General features: G+C 41.2%; 3 protein-coding genes and 1 non-coding gene across 5 annotated transcripts; all 4 read left to right on the forward strand.

Annotated features, from left to right (window-relative positions):
- Window positions 1-1,260: 1,260 nt before the first annotated feature.
- LOC120289112 (aldehyde dehydrogenase family 3 member F1-like) lies at window positions 1,261-1,681 on the forward strand. Its single transcript, XM_039303643.1, has one exon. It carries the CDS (start codon window positions 1,272-1,274, stop codon window positions 1,602-1,604), a length of 333 nt encoding a protein of 110 aa, XP_039159577.1. The 5' UTR covers window positions 1,261-1,271; the 3' UTR covers window positions 1,605-1,681.
- LOC120289111 (aldehyde dehydrogenase family 3 member F1-like) lies at window positions 1,406-6,936 on the forward strand. Of its 2 annotated transcripts, XM_039303641.1 has the most exons (8): window positions 1,406-1,544; window positions 3,087-3,155; window positions 3,614-3,820; window positions 3,924-4,048; window positions 5,392-5,560; window positions 5,754-5,844; window positions 5,988-6,137; window positions 6,321-6,935. In XM_039303641.1, the coding sequence occupies exons 3-8, from the start codon at window positions 3,798-3,800 to the stop codon at window positions 6,579-6,581; spliced, it is 819 nt and encodes a 272-aa protein (XP_039159575.1). In that variant the 5' UTR covers window positions 1,406-1,544; window positions 3,087-3,155; window positions 3,614-3,797; the 3' UTR covers window positions 6,582-6,935. The 2 variants fall into 2 exon arrangements, with proteins under 2 accessions (XP_039159575.1, XP_039159576.1); XM_039303642.1 differs by lacking the exons at window positions 1,406-1,544; window positions 3,087-3,155; window positions 3,614-3,820; window positions 3,924-4,048 and adding an exon at window positions 5,152-5,288 and having other exon boundaries at window positions 6,321-6,936.
- An 882-nt stretch (window positions 6,937-7,818) lies between these two features.
- LOC104423487 (aldehyde dehydrogenase family 3 member F1) lies at window positions 7,819-20,122 on the forward strand. Its single transcript, XM_039303640.1, is given in 20 exon segments — window positions 7,819-7,896; window positions 7,898-7,972; window positions 8,065-8,205; window positions 8,292-8,443; window positions 8,523-8,622; window positions 8,714-8,836; window positions 8,915-9,076; window positions 9,238-9,295; window positions 9,383-9,561; window positions 9,729-9,837; window positions 10,462-10,532; window positions 17,332-17,400; window positions 17,661-17,757; window positions 17,883-18,089; window positions 18,193-18,317; window positions 18,395-18,499; window positions 18,606-18,778; window positions 18,973-19,063; window positions 19,207-19,356; window positions 19,540-20,122. Coding segments are annotated over 20 exon segments (2,529 nt in total). The 3' UTR covers window positions 19,804-20,122.
- On the forward strand, window positions 7,879-7,956 carry LOC120289252. Its single transcript, XR_005547176.1, has one exon. It is a non-coding gene; the product is annotated as a small nucleolar RNA snoR28 (small nucleolar RNA).
- Window positions 20,123-21,444: the final 1,322 nt, after the last annotated feature.

Raw genomic sequence — 21,444 nt, forward strand, 5'->3', positions numbered from 1 at the left:
AAATCATGACTCAATCCTGAGTTCATATGATCAGATCTTCAGGTCATTGTCCCATTGAAATCATGACTCAATCATGAGTTCATATATACCTCTCCCCTTGTAATTCTGACTTAAGCATTAATCAATGACGACGAACCTACATCTTCAAATTGAAGATTGTATTACCGTTACTTAAAATACTTCATGGGTGGAATTCACATTAGTCCCCCAGGATCCAATTTTTGAACCCGGCAGCATTAAATACATGATACGGTCCTAAAAAATTAGGTAATTCATGACTCATCATGTGGGCCTCATAGTTAGCGAATACCTAGGACGGGCAACAACGGCCATTTAATAGACAATGGACATTCATACATGCTTGTTTAAGGAAGAGAGAAGAGAAGGGGGTGCGGGGGGTCCAATTCTACCTTGTCTTCGTTTACACCTGATGATAATTATGAGTCGTTGCCGTGTTGCATCGGTAGAGTGAAGAGCTTGTCTAGGACCCTTTGGGAAAACTTGAATTAGATGGAGTCCTCATTCAGCGTTAGCACGACAGTTCCTGTTCAAAATGACAGTAGGAAAACACTACTTTTACTATTAAGATTAGGACAACAATTCCTATTTAAAACACTGGTAAGAAAACATTACTTTGAAGATTAGGATTATAGACCGACATATCGAGGTTAAGATTGCTTGTGTATACAAAGACTCTATCCCGATTGTTCCAATCACCATGTGTATAGGTTCCGTTTGTTTAAACATCTTGATGTGGCATTGTCAAATCGCTTCGTTAACATTTTCTCTGATCGCCACTCCTCCCATTTGGCCGAGTTAGAAGCTCCGAGGATGACCAACTAATACCCGGCAACCTTTTTACTTAGTGCAAATCACTGGATCTTCACAGCGCAGCTCGCTTTCACGTCTCGGTCTTGTCTCTCTCTCGAACTAAGATCTGATTGGAAGTTGAGCCAGCTTAAATACGCGCCTACACCTACCATCATCAAGATCAGACGACAGCGACGGGCGGAAGGGCCAACGCGCGATGGACGAAGTTACACGAATGCCAAGGCCGGGGAGAGTACAGTGCCACACCGGTGCGAGCCGTTCTTTTCATGAATTTACTCCGACCGCCTTCGGCGTCCTTCCTCGCGTTGCTTTCGCCCATACGTACATCATGCGTGTGAAGAACGAAGATGGTGCAGGATGCGACCCGGATTTTCCGTGTCCTTTGGGGATGGAGAAATTGAATTGAAGACGGTCAGTACGGGTAAGTAGCATTTTTATATATGAACGGACCCTCCAAGAAGCCAAGAAGAACAGCATACGTGCCTCAGTTCATCGAGAGAGACATGGAAGAGGAAACTGAGGCCCTGGAGGAGATGGAGAGAGAGCTCGAGGAGATGAGGGAGTGTTACAGGAGCGGGAGGACGATGGAGGCCTCTTGGAGGAAGTCCCAGCTCAAAGGTTTGCTTCGACTCCTCAGGGAAAGAGAGGAGGAGATCTTCAGGGCCCTCCATCAGGACCTGGGCAAGCATCCTGCGGAGGCCTACAGGGATGAGGTGAACCTGGATTACATTGGCCGCACTTCCTTCTTAATGAGGGATTCATTTATGCACTGAATCTCCGAAAATATGTAGTGCCTGAGGTGACTTAAACCTGAAATAACCTGCATGAATACGATCATCTCTTTTTCGTATGTCGCTGCGTGTGTTCGGTGCTAGTTGGCCGGTTGAGTGGGACGGTCTCCTTGTCCCAAACATATAAGACAATCGTCGAAGCTTAGGCACTGAGAGAAGTGCAAATTCAGTAGATAATTTGCACCCAAGATTTGAGTGAAGATGACGAACACGTTAGCATTCGATCAACGTAAAAATTTTGGATAAATATATCGGTAATCACATGATGTTCACCTAAAGACGTGACAAAGTTGATACTTAAAGTAGCCTAAACTGAAATATTCTCAACTATAATCAAGACAAATTACCGAATGAGAACGGTGATAGGTTTTGTGCGCATGACAACATTTCTATTTCTCGATTTCTCTGTTTTTCCGTTCCTTGGAATAGGTTTGGAACGGAAATCCGTTTGGTAACGCAATTTAACTTTTCTATTTCTGAAATAGATTTCTATTCCATAAATAGATTTGAGTAGAAATGAGAAATCAAAATTTTTCTTATCGTTCACTCTTGTCACCGTCCATCGCCCACTAGCTGCCCGTGGGACGCTGGATGCCCACCACTCATCGCCACTCGCTGACCGCTTGCCACCAACCGCCGGCCGTCCATCGTCGGCCATCGGATGGCTGTCGGTTGTTGGCCGCTCATCGCCAACCACTGGACGCCGGAGGCCCACCGCCAACCGCCGAACGTTCACCACCGACCACCCATCGCTTGCCACCGGCCATTGGATGTCGGCCGCCCCCCGCCGCCCGTCGGACTTCGGCCATTAGCCATCAGACGCTGGCCACCGGCTGTCGGACTCCGAACATCAAACGTCAGACTCCGGACATCAAACACTGGACTCTGGATGTTGGACACCGGTCGCCAGCTAGTCGGACGCCGTACACCAAACTCTAGATCGATGCTGAATGTCGGCCACCGACCGTCAGGCGCCGGATGCCGAACTCCGGACGTCGGACTTTGGCCATCAAACACCGGTCGTCACTGCTCCAAAAAATAGAAATTTTATTCTTTTACCAAACGAATTTTTATTCTAGAAATATAAATTTTGAATCATTATCAAACGCATTTTTTTGCTCAGAAAATCGTCCATGGAATAGAATTTGAGAAATCAATTTCTGGCAAGAAATTGATTTATGTTTCAGAAATTTTGTCGTGCACGCCCTAGTGTATCATCTGGGTTTATGGAACAAAACTTGGAAACGGGGCCCTTAGCGGGCCTATTGTAGTGTCACTGCATCTAACAACTTGAGTTTTTTGGTGGAGATTATGTGTATCGTTTGCAAACAATTGTTTATGCCCCCTCGACATTTTTTAGGGTTTCTCTTCGTGGCTTTGCATTTGTGGAGTTCGTCCTTAGAGGCGTCCTTATGTTCACCGACGTTTTGAGGAATGACCATTCATTTACGTTTACATCTGCAGATAGGAAGCTTGATAAAGTCTGTGAACTATGCATTGGACGGCTTGAAACGATGGATGTCGGGCAATAAGGTGAGGGCTTGCACTTTTTTGCTCACGATGAATGCTGAGTGTGCACTTGGAGAGCGTTCCTTGTAACATTCAGAGAACGGAACATGTCGCAAGTTATATATGGTGATAAATGATAGTCTTGAACAGCTAATCCTAGCAATCTGACGGGCTGCGAGGTTCCTCTTGAATTACATTGACAAAATCAAACCAATATGCCTATTATTATACTGCAGATCTTACAACATGATAACATTCTCTTCAGATTTTGTATATGCTTGATAGGCTAAACTGCCAAGAATCGCATTACTCACTACTGCGAAGATTCTTCAATCTCATCCTGGAACTTTCCAATCGATGAGTATAGTAGTTTTTGGAAGGTTAACTTATGAAGGCTGATTAAGTTTTGGCTGGGTGATATGTCGCGGTTATCAATCAGTCTCGGTTCCTGATGATATTTGGCCATATGTTTATGCTTATAGGACTATCCTTGGAACCGCTGATAGGAGCGCTAGCTGCAGGCAATGCCGTGGTTTTGAAACCTTCAGAGTTGGCTCCGGAATGCTCTTCTCTTCTAGCCAATGCTATTCCTCATTATTTAGACGACAAAGCTGTGAAAGTCATTCAAGGTGGTCCTGGCATTGGAGAACGACTTCTGCATAAAAAATGGGACAAAATATTCTTCACAGGTTCAACACACCCTTGTTTGAAGAATCTCTCCTCCAGTATTCATGTTTGACTGAAAGCCGTCCTATGGATGGTTTAGCATTTTTTGGTTTCTGAAATTCGTAGGGAGTACCCGGATAGGACGGAAAGTCATAGCGGCAGCAGCGGAGCATCTAACGCCCGTTACTCTGGAGCTTGGTGGAAAATGCCCTGCCGTGATAGACACTCTCTCCAGCTCTTTCGACAGAAAGGTAATTTTGCTTTTCTTGATTCCAGAATGACCTTGCAAGTTATCTCTTTCAGTTCCTTTTGTCCTATTAATTATCAGGTGGCTGTGCAACGAGTTCTTGGGGCGAAATTTAGGCCCCGTTTGTTTGCGTTTCTTTTTTTTGTTTTTAAACAGTTTTTCTGTTTTTTTGTTCCTGGGAACAAAAAAGGAACAGAAACGCGTTTGTGTGCGTTTCTGTTCCTTTTTTTCTTTTGTTCCAGGGAACAAAAAAGAAACAGAAACAAGTAACACAAATTTTGTGTTTCTTGTTTCGAACACAAATCGAAACACTTTTTTTTTCTTTTTCTTTTATTTTCTTGTTCTTCTTTCATGGCCGAGGCCGGTCGCCGGCCTCGGCCACGGCCGGCGACCGGCCGACGAGGGCCGGCGGCCTCGCCCAGCCACGGCGAGGCTCGCCGGCCCCGGCGAGGCCGACGCCGGCCCCCGGCGAGGCCGACACTCGCCGTAGGCGGGCGAGGGTCGGCCTCGCCATGGCCGGGCGAGCTCGAGCTCGCCCCCGGATCCGGCGAGGCCGACCTCGCCCGGGGGCCGCGAGCCTCGGCCCGCCGAGCCACCGCCAGCGACGCCGACTGGCGGTGGCTCGGCGAGGCCGAGGCTCGCGGCCGCCGGGCGAGGTCGGCCTCGCCGGGATCTGGGGAGCTCGAGCTCGCCCAGCCATGGCGAGGCCGACCTCGCGCCGGCCCGGGCGAGCCGGCCTCGCCGGATCAAGGCGAGGCCGACCTCGCGCCGGCCCGGGCGAGCTCGATCTCGCCCGATCCGGCCGAGCTCGCCCGCCGGCGAGGCCGAGCTCGCCCAGCGGGCGAGCCTCGGCTCGCCCGGGCGGTCCCGGCGAGGCCGCCGCTCGAGCTCGGCCCTTGCCGGCCGGTCGCCGGCCAAACCGGCCAAAAGAAGACAAAAAAAAGAAAAAGAAAAAAAAAAAAGGAAAAATAAGAAAAAAATAGAAAAATAAAAGAAATAAAAAATAAAAAATTATCCAAATTTACCAAACATGTTTCTGTTTATTTTTTATTCCCGGAACAAGTTTACCAAACGCGTATTTTTGTTCAAAAATTGTTCCCCGGAACAGAAATACTTTTTCTATTTCTGTTCCACGGAACAATTTTTAAACAAACACAACCAAACGCGCCCTTAGTTTCTCAGCGGGACAAGTATGCATTGGAGTGGACTATGTCCTAGTGGAGAAGAAATTCAGTTCCGCTTTGGTATGATGCTGATGATGATCTGTTATTTCCTTCTTAGGTGTTCGATGTTTTATTTGCTTGGCGATACTGATGTTTTCCTTGCATTCTTTCCTGTTCTATTCAGGTCGAATTGATGAAGGTGTGATGAAGATGTTTGCAGAAAATCCAAGGGAGTGGCGAAGTGTTGCGAGAATCGAGAATAAGTATCATTTCTTAAGATTGTGGAGCCTTTTACTCGATCCTCTGGTCGAATCTTCTATTGTCTACGGGGGATCAATGGATGAAGAGAGCCTGTAAGCCGTCTCTACCACACCGCCTTTTCTGCTCCAACTCAAACTCTCAGTTAGGCTTTGAATGAAGAAACTGTGTGATTAATGATGCTATCTAAGTACAGGGAAAATTCGACCGCCAAAAAAAAAGTACGGGGAAAAATTTGTCTACAGATGATCAATTTCAAGTGCAGTGATTATCTAAGTACATATGCAGGTTTATTGAGCCGACGATCTTGATGGATCCTCCACTTCAAGCGGCAATCATGATGGATGAAATCTTCGGCCCATTACTTCCCATTGTAACCGTAAGATGCGTAAAACCCGAAAAAGAAATTCATCAATTTGTTTTATGCCATTTCTTCAAAAATCAAGGGGTCGTCGAGCAATCAGTGGCCAGCTGAATACCAATGCTGGCGCAATCTCGTATGACGTTATTTTGTTTCGACAGCTGAACAAGATAGAAGACAGCATCGAGTTCAAAAACTCAAGGCCTAATCCGTTTGTCATCTATGTCTTCACTAAAGACGAGCCGCTGAGGAGGAGCATGGTATCGAAGACATCGTCTGGGAGCATCGTATTCAACGATGCAATCGTTCAGGTTTTCCTCCAATCCTATATAACATCTACAAATAGCTAAGCTACCGGTGCATTTTTGTCGGTCTTTAAAGAGCAAATCAAGCATCTTTTGCTGGGGCTTGTAGTTGTCTACGTTAATGTTTCTCAGTAAGGTCTTAGAAATGTTAACGAAGAGACTTTTTCGTTCGATTTGCGTATATGTCAGTATCTAGCCGATACTCTCCCATTCGGTGGAATTGGTGAGAGCGGGATGGGCAGATATCACGGGAAGTTCTCCTTCGACACCTTCAGCCACCAAAAAGCAGTGGTGAGAAGAAGCTTCCTCGTCGACTTCTGGTTCAGATTCCCGCCTTGGAACGATCACAAGCTGCAGCTCTTCCGGTCGTCATATCACTATGACTTCCTCGGGATCGTTTTGACTGTGCTGGGCCTGAAGAGGACGAACAGAGCCTCGAAAGGCATCTAGACGTCTAACCGAGCATGCCTGCCATGTCCTATGAAGCATCCTCGTTAATCTAAAGAAGATAATTCCATATATGGCATCAACTGGCTGCGTTTGCAAAGCTTCCGGCGTCCGTCACTCCCGTATCTTTCACTGAATATGTATGGTGCGACCTTCTACCACTTTAGAACTATGAAGAGATTGCTTTATACATGCACGGGGAAGAGGGTTGGTTTGTCATAGATTCGACCTTTCTTTAGAAGATCATTTCACGTACCAAACTCCTGCCGTCTCAAAGATCACGAACCAGATCCTCTAGTTCCGAGTTCATGTACTATTCCACATTGCGAAAGCACGTGTTCATCGAGTTTAGCAATAGATCAACACCTCCGATCTGGTTCAATGCAGGAATCGTAAGTCTCCATGTCATTCCTTGCGCTCGGACTTTGATCTTACTGTACCTAGTAAGTCTCAGTCGGAAACAAAGACATTCGTTTGAACCTGAGCCTAGGAACCCTCATCAGGAAAAACAGTAACCAGTGATGTTGTGGGAAAATATTAGATGACAAGAAAATAATAATATTTATTGGAAATACATTTAAAAAGATTAGAAGATAAAAATAAATGCAGGCATGCAAGCACTGTTCTTAAGATAAATTCGTCCCTCGGAGCATGAAAAACTCGATGCATAAGGCTTCAGTGGTTATCCTTTCAAGATACAGGAGACAATCTTATGTATTCTATACAAAATATTAGAAGTAACATAATAATTTATGTGTATGACCAAACAAAGAAATGATAGATACGTAATGTGTATGACCAAACAAAGAAATGATAGATACGTAATGGGATAGGAAAATAGAAATATGAATATTCTGGTTTTGATAAGGCAAGGGGGAGTATCTCATAATGGAAAAATGGCAACCATCCTTCAGGTTAATCTGTTGTATGGGAAAAAAAAAGGTTGATGCATTACTATATCTCTCGTCTGGCTAATGCTGCAAGAAGTTGTTGAGGATAAATTAATCCATTACTTTAGTCTAAACTGAGCTTTTGCCTCAATCGGTTATACTGGACAACCATGACCAGTAGTTGGCTATAAGCTGTTTGCATTGTTTGAATCGGTGAGTGGTTATTAAGTAGTTATCACATATTGTTTGGTGCCCATACATTCTTCCTTAACTGTGGATGTGATTGGTTAACCAATCACATACTTCTTGTCAAAGATCTCATCTTCCACTCTCCACTGCACGACTTGTAGATGGAATCCATTCTCAGGCTGTGCTTTGTCATGAACCCTAAGGAATACGCCAAAGCCAACAACCGGGGTGATGATGTTTTTTCTTTGTGAATATGAATATGACATCCATTGGCACAGTTTCAAGCGTCTTGCAGAGTTTGACAAGGAAGAAGAGGTTCGCAACCGAACATATGAGCTGCAATGTTTGGCTTTTGTTTATCAAACTTGAGCAGTAAAGAAATTTGAGTTCACAATTTTGTTGCACAGGATGGTGTGGAAGATGACAGTGATGAATATTGGATTTCTCGCAATGAAGCAGACTCCGGAACTGATGAAGACATGGATTATGAAGAAGAGCGTGTGAAAAACCTGCAATCAAGATCATCAATAACTCATGAATGTGCTGCGGTACGAATGAAACCGTTTATTTTATTTTTCTGTTCCTTTCCTTTAAATGGCTTTTCTTCAAATCGGTCCTTGATTATTTTATACAGAACGCACGTAGGGGCCAGTTCTTTGGACTGCAAAAGATAGGGACAAAGAGAATTCCAGCGCATGTCAGATGCCACAAGAAAACTGATCTGGAAAGAGTCAAGGCAATGCTTTTATTGGCAACACTTCCTAAAAGCTTACTTTGCCGAAATAAGTAAGCATGTCTACTTGTTTAAATGTTTGTATCATCTGGCTAGCTCTATGCTTCATGAGACATTTTTTATTTTTGGTAGAGAAATGGAGGAAATAACAGCTTTTATAAAGGGGGCATTATGTCAAGACCAATGTCTTGGGCGTTGCCTATACATACATGGTGTTCCTGGAACTGGCAAGGTATACTTTTCACCTGAATTAGCTATAAAATGTTATCTTAGTTCCTTTGTAGCTGAATATCACATGATATTCTATTAACTTTAAGCTTTAGACAATGACAGTACTTTCAGTAATGAGAAACCTGAGGTCTGAAGTTGATGCTGGAAGGATCAGACCATATTGTTTTGTGGATATTAATGGTCTTAAGTTGGCATCTCCGGAGAACATATACAAGGTATTTAAGAATATTGACTTGCAAATTTGGTATTTATACTTCTTTTGTGCCTTTTGATGTGATGCGACATTCTTTTAGGTTATTTATGAAGCATTGACTGGACATAGAGTTAGCTGGAAGAAGGCTCTCCAGCTGCTTAATGAGCGATTTTCAGATGGAAAGTATATTGGCAGAGATGACGACCGACCTTGTGTCCTACTAATTGATGAACTCGACCTTCTTCTAACCAGAAATCAATCGGTACTTGCTTTTGTTCCTATCCAAATGACATAAAATTAGCATTGCGTCTGGCACAGCACCAGAAGCAAATGCTTTGCTTTTTTTCTTTCTCCCCTTTTTTTTCCAGTTTTGTTAAACTTCTTTATTAGGTCATCAATGTGGTTAGCCTTCCATTGTTGCAGGTTCTCTACAACATTCTTGATTGGCCTACAAAGCCACATTCCAAGTTGATTGTGATCGGTATGTCTTGTCCTTTTACAGGGGGTTGTAAGGACAATGAGGAGAGGAAGACACTAATGCATTATTCCTCTTTGTGTAAATATTTAGGCATAGCAAATATCATGGATCTGCCAGAGAAGTTACTTCCCCGTATCTCTAGTCGCATGGGTATTCAGAGACTTTGCTTTGGTCCATACAATTATCAGCAGCTTCAGGAAATCATTTTAACGCGACTCAGAGGAATTGATGCATTTGAAAAGCAAGCTATAGAATTTGCTTCTCGAAAGGTCTCATCCTTGATTCTTTTGATTTTTCCTGTATTGTGATATGGGCTTTGACATTTACCTATCAATTGAATTTCTGGAGGCCATCAGCATATTTGTTTTAAAGGTTTTCCTTACTATTCTCTCACGCTACCCTCAGTTTGACTTTGGATGATTTACATCTTTAACAGGTAGCAGCCATTTCAGGGGTTGCACGGCGTGCACTAGAGATATGCAGACGTGCAGCAGAAATTGCTGATTACCGTATAACGAAAGCTCTCAAAACTGCTCCTGCAGCTGGTAATCTTTTTCTGCTGATTTAATAACCTCAATGTGGAACTTCCAGTGAGCAGTACACTTAACCACTTCTGCGTTCCCGATCCATCATGTCCTTACAAACATTTAGGTGTATACATGCTCAGATGAGTTGGAGAGCAATAGTGGGAAGGTATGGACAGTTGAAGGTCTAAGATCATTTCTTTATGAATCTGACTTGACCGAGAAGCTTTCCGCCAAACTAGATCATCTTTAGCATCATTCCAAGTCACTCGACATGAGGATGGGTGTGCTTGTATGATTCATGGCTTTGTTTATGGTTGATCAAAACAAAAAGGAATATAAACAGGGGCTGACTGGATTTTGCTATACATCAATGATGAGAAAATTCAACAGATGATCTCTCTGCAGCACCATCACAAGCCTAGAGATAGGTGACATAATTTTAGGTCATTGTTAAGGACTATGGGAGTGACAAAATCTGTTTGATTGTTTTGATGGGGATGTCATGGCTATCTGTACTGCTTGTGGGCCTGAAGGCTCACTCTATTTGATGTACGCATGTGTGTATATATTGGTAAATGTGCATCTGTTAGCATAAACTTACAATCGCAATAAACAAATGATGTAATTTTCTCCATTTTACAGGGAAAGCTCTTGTTGGGATGTCAGAGGTTGAAGCAGCCATCAAGGAAATGTTTCAGGCACCTCACATCCAGGTGAGTTGAAACACATTCATAACTTGTCATCAGTTACTGCTCACTGATGTATCGGTGTTGTTGCTGCAACATATAACACCACATGCTTTGTATTCACGAATTTATCGAGCCATATACTGCGTCATACATAGTCGGCAGGCGCATCATACGAAAAAAGTGTATAGCACCCAAGATAGGGGAAGAATCGCAAGCTATGTGAAGAGGGATGTCAATACTTAAAAGTATGGTTTCAGCTAATGTTTCAAGTTGATGCAAAAGTTTTGGCTTCAGAAAAATAGGCTAATAATTTGCTGAAGAAACAACTAGTTTACAGCTATGTCAATAATTTTCAACTAAAATCGGTTCGGAGAACTGAATTGGCAAATCATCAAAATATTCTAGACTATATTGACAAATTGTCAAAATATTTGGAACTAAATTGAAGTTAAAAGTTTTCAAATTATATTAAATAGTTGAAATGTTTATGATTGAATTGATCGTTTCACTTACCAATATTTGCCTCATTGTTTTGAAATTATAAACTCTTTCAATAATTTATCGACATTTACTTGTTAGACTTATCAGTGTGTTGTTAGTTCTCATAGGAAAATTACCGACCTTAAATGGGTTAATACCTTGAAAAACCCCAAACTGGTACACTTATGACAAATTTATCCAAAACTATTTTTTTGACCACCAAAAATCCAAAACCGATATACCTTTGACAAATTTACCCCAAACTTGGTACAAATGTGACAAATTTACGCTATGTTAGTTTTCGTCAAATTTTACTGTCAAATTATTAAGTTAAATGACACGTGACAGTTGACCGGTATACCAATTTGGGATTTTACGCTCTGTTTGTCATAGTTTACAATTTTTGTGATTTTTTTGTGGTATTAATCCAATTTAACGGAGGGTATATTTGTCACAAATTTACCACTTGAGGTTTTTTGCAGTTGAATAAATTAATTTGTGGTAAATTTGTCATAAATATACTAGTTTGAAGTTTTTTATTGTTAGTTGGGGTAAATTTGTCATAGGTGTACCGGTTTAAGGTTTTTCTTAGTCAAAAAAAAAAATAGTTTGGGGTAAATTTGTCACATGTGTACCAGTTTAAGGTTTTTCAGAGTATTAACCCACCTTAAATTGAGAGTGTAGCAACTTTTCATAGACTAAGTTACCAAATAGTTAATTTTTTTTTTTTTTGGTCGGTACCAAATAGTGAGTTGCAAAGATTGTTTTGAAGATACCAACTGTTTTCAATAATTTACCAACATTCGTTTGTGAAGCTCACCAATATATTAAAATTACCGACGGAACTACCAACTTTTGAGTTCACTTACCCTCGTTTAATTGATTGCTTGAAATTACCTACCGTTCCAATAATTTCTTACATTTATTTGCTAAACTTAAGTTACTAAATTTTTTTTTATAAATTATCAACTACTATCTGAGTCATTAACCCAATGCAGATTTTATCGTTTGACAATCAATGACTATTTGTTAAGCTACGCCAATATAAATTAGTAAATTATCGAGCGGGTGGTAATTCCAAAATATCAAATAAACGTTAGTAACCAATTATAAGAGTTGATAATTTAAAATAAATGTTGGCATCTTAAGCTCTGCAAATAAATCTTGGTACATTGGAGTAGTTGGTAATTTCATCTTAAATCTTGGTACGTTGGAGTAGTTAGTAACCAATAAATGTTGGCATCTTAAGCTCTGCAAATAAATGTTAGTGACTTTAATACAATGGTAAATTCCCAAATAAATGTCAGTAGATAATTGGAACACAATTGGCACTTTTGAAACGTTGATGTAATTTCAAACAAAAAAGGAAATTGATGTGAAAGTTGGTAACTAACTTAAACAACGGTTCATGATTTTGTGTAAAAGTTAGTAAATTAAGTTCCGAAATTAAATGTTGGTAAATGGTTGAAATTGTTGATGATTTTGAAGGCGGTCGGTAATTTTGTATAATAGCACTTTAACATGATGGTAATTTCAATGAACAAAAGTTTGTAAATTCTACGAGCCGTTGGTAATTTTCAACATAATTGAAACAAACGTCAATAGGTGGACTCAAATAAGAGAAAATTACCATAAATGTCTTAAATCTATTATATCGCAGCCAATTTAGATCTAAACTTTTTAATTTAGTCAATTTAATTCTAAATCGTTTGACGATTTTCAAATGACGTCATGTCAATCATTTTTGGTTGAAAATCACTAATGTGGACGCTGGCGATCTTGTGTGGGATGACCGGCACTAACATGGACAATTTTCTGTATATTTTATTGTTTTAATGTATTTTTCTTTTCTTTTTCTTTTTTTTTTTAAACTCTAGGCCAATGAGGTTGCCAACCGACCTCTTCAGCCTTCACCCGTGGTCAGCAAGGGCATTGTCAGGGCCTTGCCGGCCATAAATCCAACTAAGGAAAGAAGAAAAAGAAAAGAAAAGAATGAAAAATTCTTTTAAAAATTACAAAAACTATTCACGTCAGCATCGACTTTTTTATGTAGTACAACTAGCGTCCACGTCAGCGATTCATGCCAAAATTGGACAGAAGAGCTATATTGACAAATCCTTAACTTCAACACGTTGATAAGTTGTACTAATAATTTATTAGTAAACTACTGAACATTTGGTTATTTCAACAATTAAACAAATAGGGTAATGACTCAAATAAGAGTTGCAAATTTCCTGTAAGAGTTTGTTATAACTTTAACAAGTTGGTATATTTAACAAATAAAAATTGTTGATAGATTATTGCGATGGTTGGTAATTTCAAACAATTAAATAATTATTCGTAAGTGGACTCATACAAAAGTTAGTAATTTTTTTTTAATAAAAGTTAATAACTATAACACTTTGTTAAATTTAACAGATAAAAGTTAGTAAATAATTGGACGCGTTGAGTCTTTCAAACAATCAAATTAACATTGGTAAGTATACTCAAATAAGAGTATGTAATTCTTTTGTAAGTATCAGTAACTTAAACAAGTTAATAAGCTACACAAATAAATATTGGTAAATTGTTAAAATAGACGACAATTTAAAACAACCAAACTACAGCTAACACTTTCATAGAATGGTGGTAATTTACCAGTGCATTACAGGCTAAATAAGTTATCAGTCAAAAATTTGGTACCAATGGGTTTTGATAGTTACCGGCACTCTTCATATTTTACCTACACGGACTAATATTCCAATGTTTTGCCCATGGAAAAATAGAATTGTCTCATACACTCTCTTGGTAGAGCATGAATGGCGAGGATAAAATATATCATGTGCAGTATGATTGACGTGATTAATCAATCAAGCGTGTTACATTTGCTGATTGACTTCTCACCTTACATGTCTTTACTATTTATGCAATCATCACATCACATGAATTAGCTTTGCTTTTCAAAACATTTTGACTATGTTCACATAACGATCACTAGTAATTATAGTCAATGTATGTCCAAAAACATTGCGAGAGCCTGTAATTAAAGAAAAATCATAGTTTTCAGTACATCATATTAATGCGTCTTGTAAGTTCCATAATCGGTGTTTTGATAATCGAAATTTTCTTAATAAGTTATTATTGGCAATATCGAGCGTGGAAATAGTGCAGTGTGCGCAAGCGCAAGTGGCCGCAGAGAATATCTACAATTAAGAGAGAGCACAAGAAGAAGACAACTTAACTTCTTCCCATGTATGTGATGATCAGATCTTCAGGCCATTGTCCCATTGAAATCATGACTCAATCCTGAGTTCATATGATCAGATCTTCAGGTCATTGTCCCATTGAAATCATGACCCAATCCTGAGTTCATATATACCTCTCCCCTTGTAATTCTGACTTAAGCATTAATCAATGACGACGAACCTACATCTTCAAATTGAAGATTGTATTACCGTTACGTAAAATACTTCGTGGGTCAAATTCACATTGGTCCCCCAGGATCCAGTTTTTGAACCCGGCAGCATTAAATACATGATACGGTCCTAAAAAATTAGGTAATTCATGACTCATCATGTGGGCCTCATAGTTAGCGAATACCTACTGGCAACAGCGGCCATTTAATAGACAATGGACATTCATACATGCTTGTTTAAGGAAGAGAGAAGAGAAGGGGGTGCGGGGGGTCCAATTCTACCTTGTCTTCGTTTACACCTGATGATAATTATGAGTCGTTGCCGTGTTGCATTGGCAGAGTGAAGAGCTTGTCTAGGACCCTTTGGGAAAACTTGAATTAGATGGAGTCCTCATTCAGCGTTAGCACGACAGTTCCTGTTCAAAATGACAGTAGGAAAACACTACTTTTACTATTAAGATTAGGACAACAATTCCTATTTAAAACACTGGTAAGAAAACATTGCTTTGAAGATTAGGATTATCGACCGACATATCGAGGTTAAGATTGCTTGTGTATACAAAGACTCTATCCCGATTGTTCCAATCACCATGTGTATAGGTTCCGTTTGTTTAAACATCTTGATGTGGCATTGTCGAATCGCTTCGTTAACATTTTCTCTGATCGCCACTCCTCCCATTTGGCCGAGTTAGAAGCTCCGAGGATGACCAACTAATGCCCGGCAACCTTTTTACTTGGTGCAAATCACTGGATCTTCACAGCGCAGCTCGCTTTCACGTCTCGTTCTTGTCTCTCTCTCGAACTAAGATCTGATTGGAAGTTGAGCCAGCTTAAATACGCGCCTACACCTACCATCATCAAGATCAGACGACAGCGACGGGCGGAAGGGCCGACGCGCTTTGGACGAAGCTACGCGAATGCCAAGACCGGGGAGAGTACAGTGCCACACCGGGGCGAGCCGTTCTTTTCATGAGTTTACTCCGACCGCCTTCGGCGTCCTTCCTCGCGTTGCTTCCATACGTACATCATGCGTGTGAATAACGAAGATGGTGCAGGATGCGACCCGGATTTTCCGTGTCCTTTGGGGATGGAGAAATTGAATTGAAGACGGTCAGTACGGGTAAGTAGCATTTTTATATATGAACGGACCCTCCAAGAAGCCAAGAAGAACAGCACACATGCCTCAGTTCATCGAGAGAGACATGGAAGAGGAAACTGAGGCCCTGGAGGAGATGGAGAGAGAGCTCGAGGAGATGAGGGAGTGTTACAGGAGCGGGAGGACGATGGAGGCCTCTTGGAGGAAGTCCCAGCTCAAAGGTTTGCTTCGACTCCTCAGGGAAAGAGAGGAGGAGATCTTCAGGGCCCTCCATCAGGACCTGGGCAAGCATCCTGCGGAGGCCTACAGGGATGAGGTGAACCTGGATTACATTGGCCGCACTTCCTTCTTAATGAGGGATTCATTTATGCACTGAATCTCCGAAAATATGTAGTGCCTGAGGTGACTTAAACCTGAAATAACCTGCATGAATACGATCATCTCTTTTTCGTATGTCGCTGCGTGTGTTCGGTGCTAGTTGGCCGGTTGAGTGGGACGGTCTCCTTGTCCCAAACATATAAGACAATCGTCGAAGCTTAGGCACTGAGAGAAGTGCAAATTCAGTAGATAATTTGCACCCAAGATTTGAGTGAAGATGACGAACACGTTAGCATTCGATCAACGTAAAAATTTTGGATAAATATATCGGTAATCACATGATGTTCACCTAAAGACGTGACAAAGTTGATACTTAAAGTAGCCTAAACTGAAATATTCTAACCTATAATCAAGACAAATTACCGAATGAGAACGGTGACAGGTTTTGTGCGCATGACAACATTTCTATTTCTCGATTTCTCTGTTTTTCCGTTCCTTGGAATAAGTTTGGAATGGAAATCCGTTTGGTAACGCAATTTAATTTTTCTATTTCTGAAACAGATTTCTATTCCAGAAATAGATTTGAGTAGAAATGAGAAATCAAAATTTTTCTTATCGTTCACTCTTGTCACCGTCCATCGCCCACTAGCTGCCCGTGGGGCGGGATGCCCACCACTCATCGCCACTCGATGACCGCCTGCCACCAACCGCCGGCCGTAGACCGTCGGCCATCGGATGGCTGTCGGTTGTTGGCTGCTCATCGCCAACCACTGGACGCCGGAGGCCCACCGCCAACCGCCGAACGTTCACCACTGACCACCCATCGCTTGCCACCGGCCATTGGATATCGGCTGCCCCCCACCGCCCGTCGAACTTCGGCCATTAGCCATCAGACGCTGGCCACCGGCTGTCGGACTTCGAACATCAAACGTCAGACTCCGGACATCAAACACTGGACTCCGGATGTTGGACACCGGTCGCCAGCTAGTCGGACGCCGTACACCAAACTCCAGATCGATGCCGAATGTCGGCCACCGACCGTCAGGCGCTGGATGCCGAACTCCAGACGTCGGACTTTGGCCATCAAATGCCGATCGTCACCGCTCCAAAAAATAGAAATTTTATTCTTTTACCAAACGAATTTTTATTCTAGAAATATAAATTTTGAATTATCAAACACATTTTTTTGCTCAAAAAATCGTCCATGGAATAGAATTTGAGAAATCAATTTCTGGCAAGAAATTGATTTCTGTTCCAGAAATTTTGTCATGCGCGCCCTAGTGTATCATCTGGGTTTATGGAACAAAACTTGGAAACAGGACCCTTAGCGGGCCTATTGTAGTGTCACTGCATCTAACAGCTTGAGTTTTTTGGTGGAGATTATGTGTATCGTTTGCAAACAATTGTTTATGCCCCCTCGACATTTTTTAGGGTTTCTCTTCGTGGCTTTGCATTTGTGGAGTTCGTCCTTAGAGGCGTCCTTATGTTCACCGACGTTTTGAGGAATGACCATTCATTTACGTTTACATCTACAGATAGGAAGCCTGATAAAGTCTGTGAACTATGCATTGGACGGCTTGAAACGATGGATGTCGGGCAATAAGGTGAGGGCTTGCACTTTTTTGCTCACGATGAATGCTGAGTGTGCACTTGGAGAGCGTTCCTTGTAACATTCAGAGAACGGAACATGTCGCAAGTTATATATGGTGATGAATGATAGTCTCGAACAGCTAATCCTAGCAATCCAACGGGCTCCGAGGTTCCTCTTGAATTACATTGAAAAATCAAACCAATATGCCTATTATTATACTTCAGATCATACAACATGATAACATTCTCTTAAGATTTTGTATATGCTTGATAGGCTAAACTGCCAAGAATCGCATTACTCACTACTGCGAAGATTCTTCCCGAGCCTCTTGGTCTAGTGCTGGTAATCTCATCCTGGAACTTTCCAATCGGTGAGGATAGTAGTTTTTGGAAGGTTAACTTATGAAGGCTGATTAATTTTCGGCTGGGTGATATGTCGCGGTTATCAATCAGTCTCGGTTCCTGATGATATTTGGCCATATGTTTATGCTTATAGGACTATCCTTGGAACCGCTGATAGGAGCGCTAGCTGCAGGCAATGCCGTGGTTTTGAAACCTTCAGAGTTGGCTCCAGAATGCTCTTCTCTTCTAGCCAATGCTATTCCTCATTATTTAGACGACAAAGCTGTGAAAGTCATTCAAGGTGGTCCTGGCATCGGAGAACGACTTCTGCATCAAAAATGGGACAAAATATTCTTCACAGGTTCAACACACCCTTGTTTGAAGAATCTCTCCTCCAGTATTCATGTTTGACTGAAAGCCGTCCTATGGATGGTTTAGCATTTTTTGGTTTCTGAAATTCGTAGGGAGTACCCGGATAGGACGGAAAGTCATAGCGGCAGCAGCGGAGCATCTAACGCCCGTTACTCTGGAGCTTGGTGGAAAATGCCCTGCCGTGATAGACACTCTCTCCAGCTCTTTCGACAGAAAGGTAATTTTGCTTTTCTTGATTCCAGAATGACCTTGCAAGTTATCTCTTTCAGTTCCTTTTGTCCTATTAATTATCAGGTGGCTGTGCAACGAGTTCTTGGGGCGAAATTTAGTTTCTCCGCGGGACAAGTATGCATTGGAGTGGACTATGTCCTAGTGGAGAAGAAATTCAGTTCCGCTTTGGTATGATGCTGATGATGATCTGCTATTTCCTTCTTAGGTGTTCGATGTTTTATTTGCTTGGCGATACTGATGTTATCTTCCTTGCATTCTTTCCTGTTCGATTCAGGTCGAATTGATGAAGGTGGTGATGAAGAAGATGTTTGGAGAAAATCCAAGGGAGTCGCGAAGTGTTGCGAGAATTGTGAATAAGCATCATTTCTTAAGATTGCGGAGCCTTTTACTCGATCCTCTGGTCGAATCTTCTATTGTCTACGGGGGATCAATGGATGAAGAGAGCCTGTAAGCCGTCTCTACCACACCGCCTTTTCTGCTCCAACTTAAACTCTCAGTTAGGCTTTGAATGGAGAAACTGTGTGATTAATGATGCTATCTAAGTACAGGGAAAATTCGACCCCCAAAAAAAAAAGTACGGGGAAAAATTTGTCTACAGATGATCAATTTCAAGTGCAGTGATTATCTAAGTACATATGCAGGTTCATTGAGCCGACGATCTTGATGGATCCTCCACTTCAAGCGGCAATCATGATGGATGAAATCTTCGGCCCATTACTTCCCATTGTAACCGTAAGATGCGTAAAACCCGAAAAAGAAATTCATCAATTTGTTTTATGCCATTTCTTCAAAAATCAAGTGGTCGTCGAGCAATCAGTGGCCAGCTGAATACCAATGCTGGCGCAATCTCGTATGACGTTATTTTGTTTCGACAGCTGAACAAGATAGAAGACAGCATCGAATTCATAAACTCAAGGCCTAAGCCGTTAGCCATCTATGTCTTCACTAAAGACGAGCCGCTGAGGAGGAGCATGGTATCGAAGACATCGTCTGGGAGCATCGTATTCAACGATGCAATCGTTCAGGTTTTCCTCCAATCCTATATAACATCTACAAATAGCTATGCTACCGGTGCATTTTTGTCGGTCTTTAAAGAGCAAATCAAGCATCTTTTGCTGGGGCTTGTAGTTGTCTACGTTAATGTTTCTCAGTAAGGTCTTAGAAATGTTAACGAAGAGACTTTTTCGTTCGATTTGCGTATATGTCAGTATCTAGCCGATACTCTCCCATTCGGTGGAATTGGTGAGAGCGGGATGGGCAGATATCACGGGAAGTTCTCCTTCGACACCTTCAGCCACCAAAAAGCAGTGGTGAGAAGAAGCTTCCTCGTCGACTTCTGGTTCAGATTCCCGCCTTGGAACGATCACAAGCTGCAGCTCTTCCGGTCGTCATATCACTATGACTACCTCGGGATCGTTTTGACCGTGCTGGGCCTGAAGAGGACGAACAGAGCCAGGCATCTAGACGTCTAACCGAGCATGCCTGCCATGTCCTATGAAGCGTCCTCGTTAATCTCTAAAGAAGATAATTCCATAAATGGCATCAACTGGCTGCGTTTGCAAAGCTTCCGGCGTCCGTCACTCCCGTATCTTTCACTGAATATGTATGGTGCGACCTTCTACCACTTGAGAACTATGAAGAGATTGCTTTATACATGCACGAGGAAGAGGGTTGCTTTATCATAGATTCGACCTTTCTTTAGAAGATCATTTCACGTACCAAACTCCTGCCGTCTCAAAGATCACGAACCAGATCCTCTAGTTCTGAGTTCATGTACTATTACACATTGCGAAAGCACGTGTTCGTCGAGTTTAGCAATAGATCAACACCTCCTATCTGGTTCAATGCAGGAATGGTAAGTCTCCATGTCATTCCTTGCGCTCGGACTTCGATCATACTGTACCTAGTAAGTCTCAGTCGGAAACGGAGACTTTCGTTTGAATCTGAGCCTAGGAACCCTCATCAGGAAAATCAGTAACCAGTGATGTTGTTGAAAATATTAGATGACAAGAAAATAATAATATTTATTGGAAATACATTTAAAAAGATTAGAAGATAAAATAAATGCAGGCGTGCAAGCACAGTTCTTAAGATAAATTCGCCCCTCAAAGTATGAAACTCGATGCATAAGGCTTCAGCGATTATCCTTTTAAGATACAAGAGACAATCTTCTATATTCTATACTAAATATTAGAAGCAATAGAATAATGTTATGTGTAAAACCAAACAAAGAAATGATAGATACGTAACGGGATAGGAAAAGAGAAATATGAATATTCTGGTTTTGATATATTGATATCACTTTTCAATTATGTTCGTAGTAACAAAATATAGGTAAAAGAAAAAGAGAGCAGTTAAGAAACAGTTATGAATAAATCGGTAATTGAAGAAGAAAATAACCATTGTATAGCCGTTATAAAATAATGAAGAGTTTATGTAGAAATAAATAAAACGTTAGAAAGCCATTATATGACTGTTATATAGTCATTACACGGTCATTACATGACCACTAAATAATAGTTATAAAATGTTACAAAATTGTTTTATATTAATGGTAGACAAAAATTGTTGAAATTTGATAATAGTAAAAAATTGTTACAAAAATTAGTAGCTTACAATTTTTCAAAAATACCAAGATATCCAACAATCTCCCACATATTTCAAAAAGTTTTGAAAAGAAAAAATAGAATAATGGTGGGTTATTGGAGAGTAATGCATCGGAATTGGTGCTTGTTAGGTTATGAAGCAATCCTAAAAAGAGAAATATAATTCATGAAATTATAGGTGAAGTTTGAAACTTCTATGAACTAATAATTTCAATAATTTCTTTTTGTGAATTATAATTTTCACTAATCACATTACACTCCCACAAACTTTGCTATTCAATGCGGTTTTGCGCTAATAGGCCATGCATGTGCTTGGTTTATGCTCTAGAGACTATCGCCAATAATTCTCATAGGCTCCATACTTATATTGGTGATTCCATCAAGTGTATCATACATTTTAATACACTACTAATAATGGCTATGGAATTTCATTAAAAGCCTAGCTTAACCACTTTTCCTTGCAATTTTGCACTATTGTCACCTTAGTAGGGACACAACTCTTTTTTT

Source organism: Eucalyptus grandis, chromosome 10 (genome assembly GCF_016545825.1).
Source record: "Eucalyptus grandis isolate ANBG69807.140 chromosome 10, ASM1654582v1, whole genome shotgun sequence".
Lineage (NCBI taxonomy): Eukaryota > Viridiplantae > Streptophyta > Magnoliopsida > Myrtales > Myrtaceae > Eucalyptus > Eucalyptus grandis.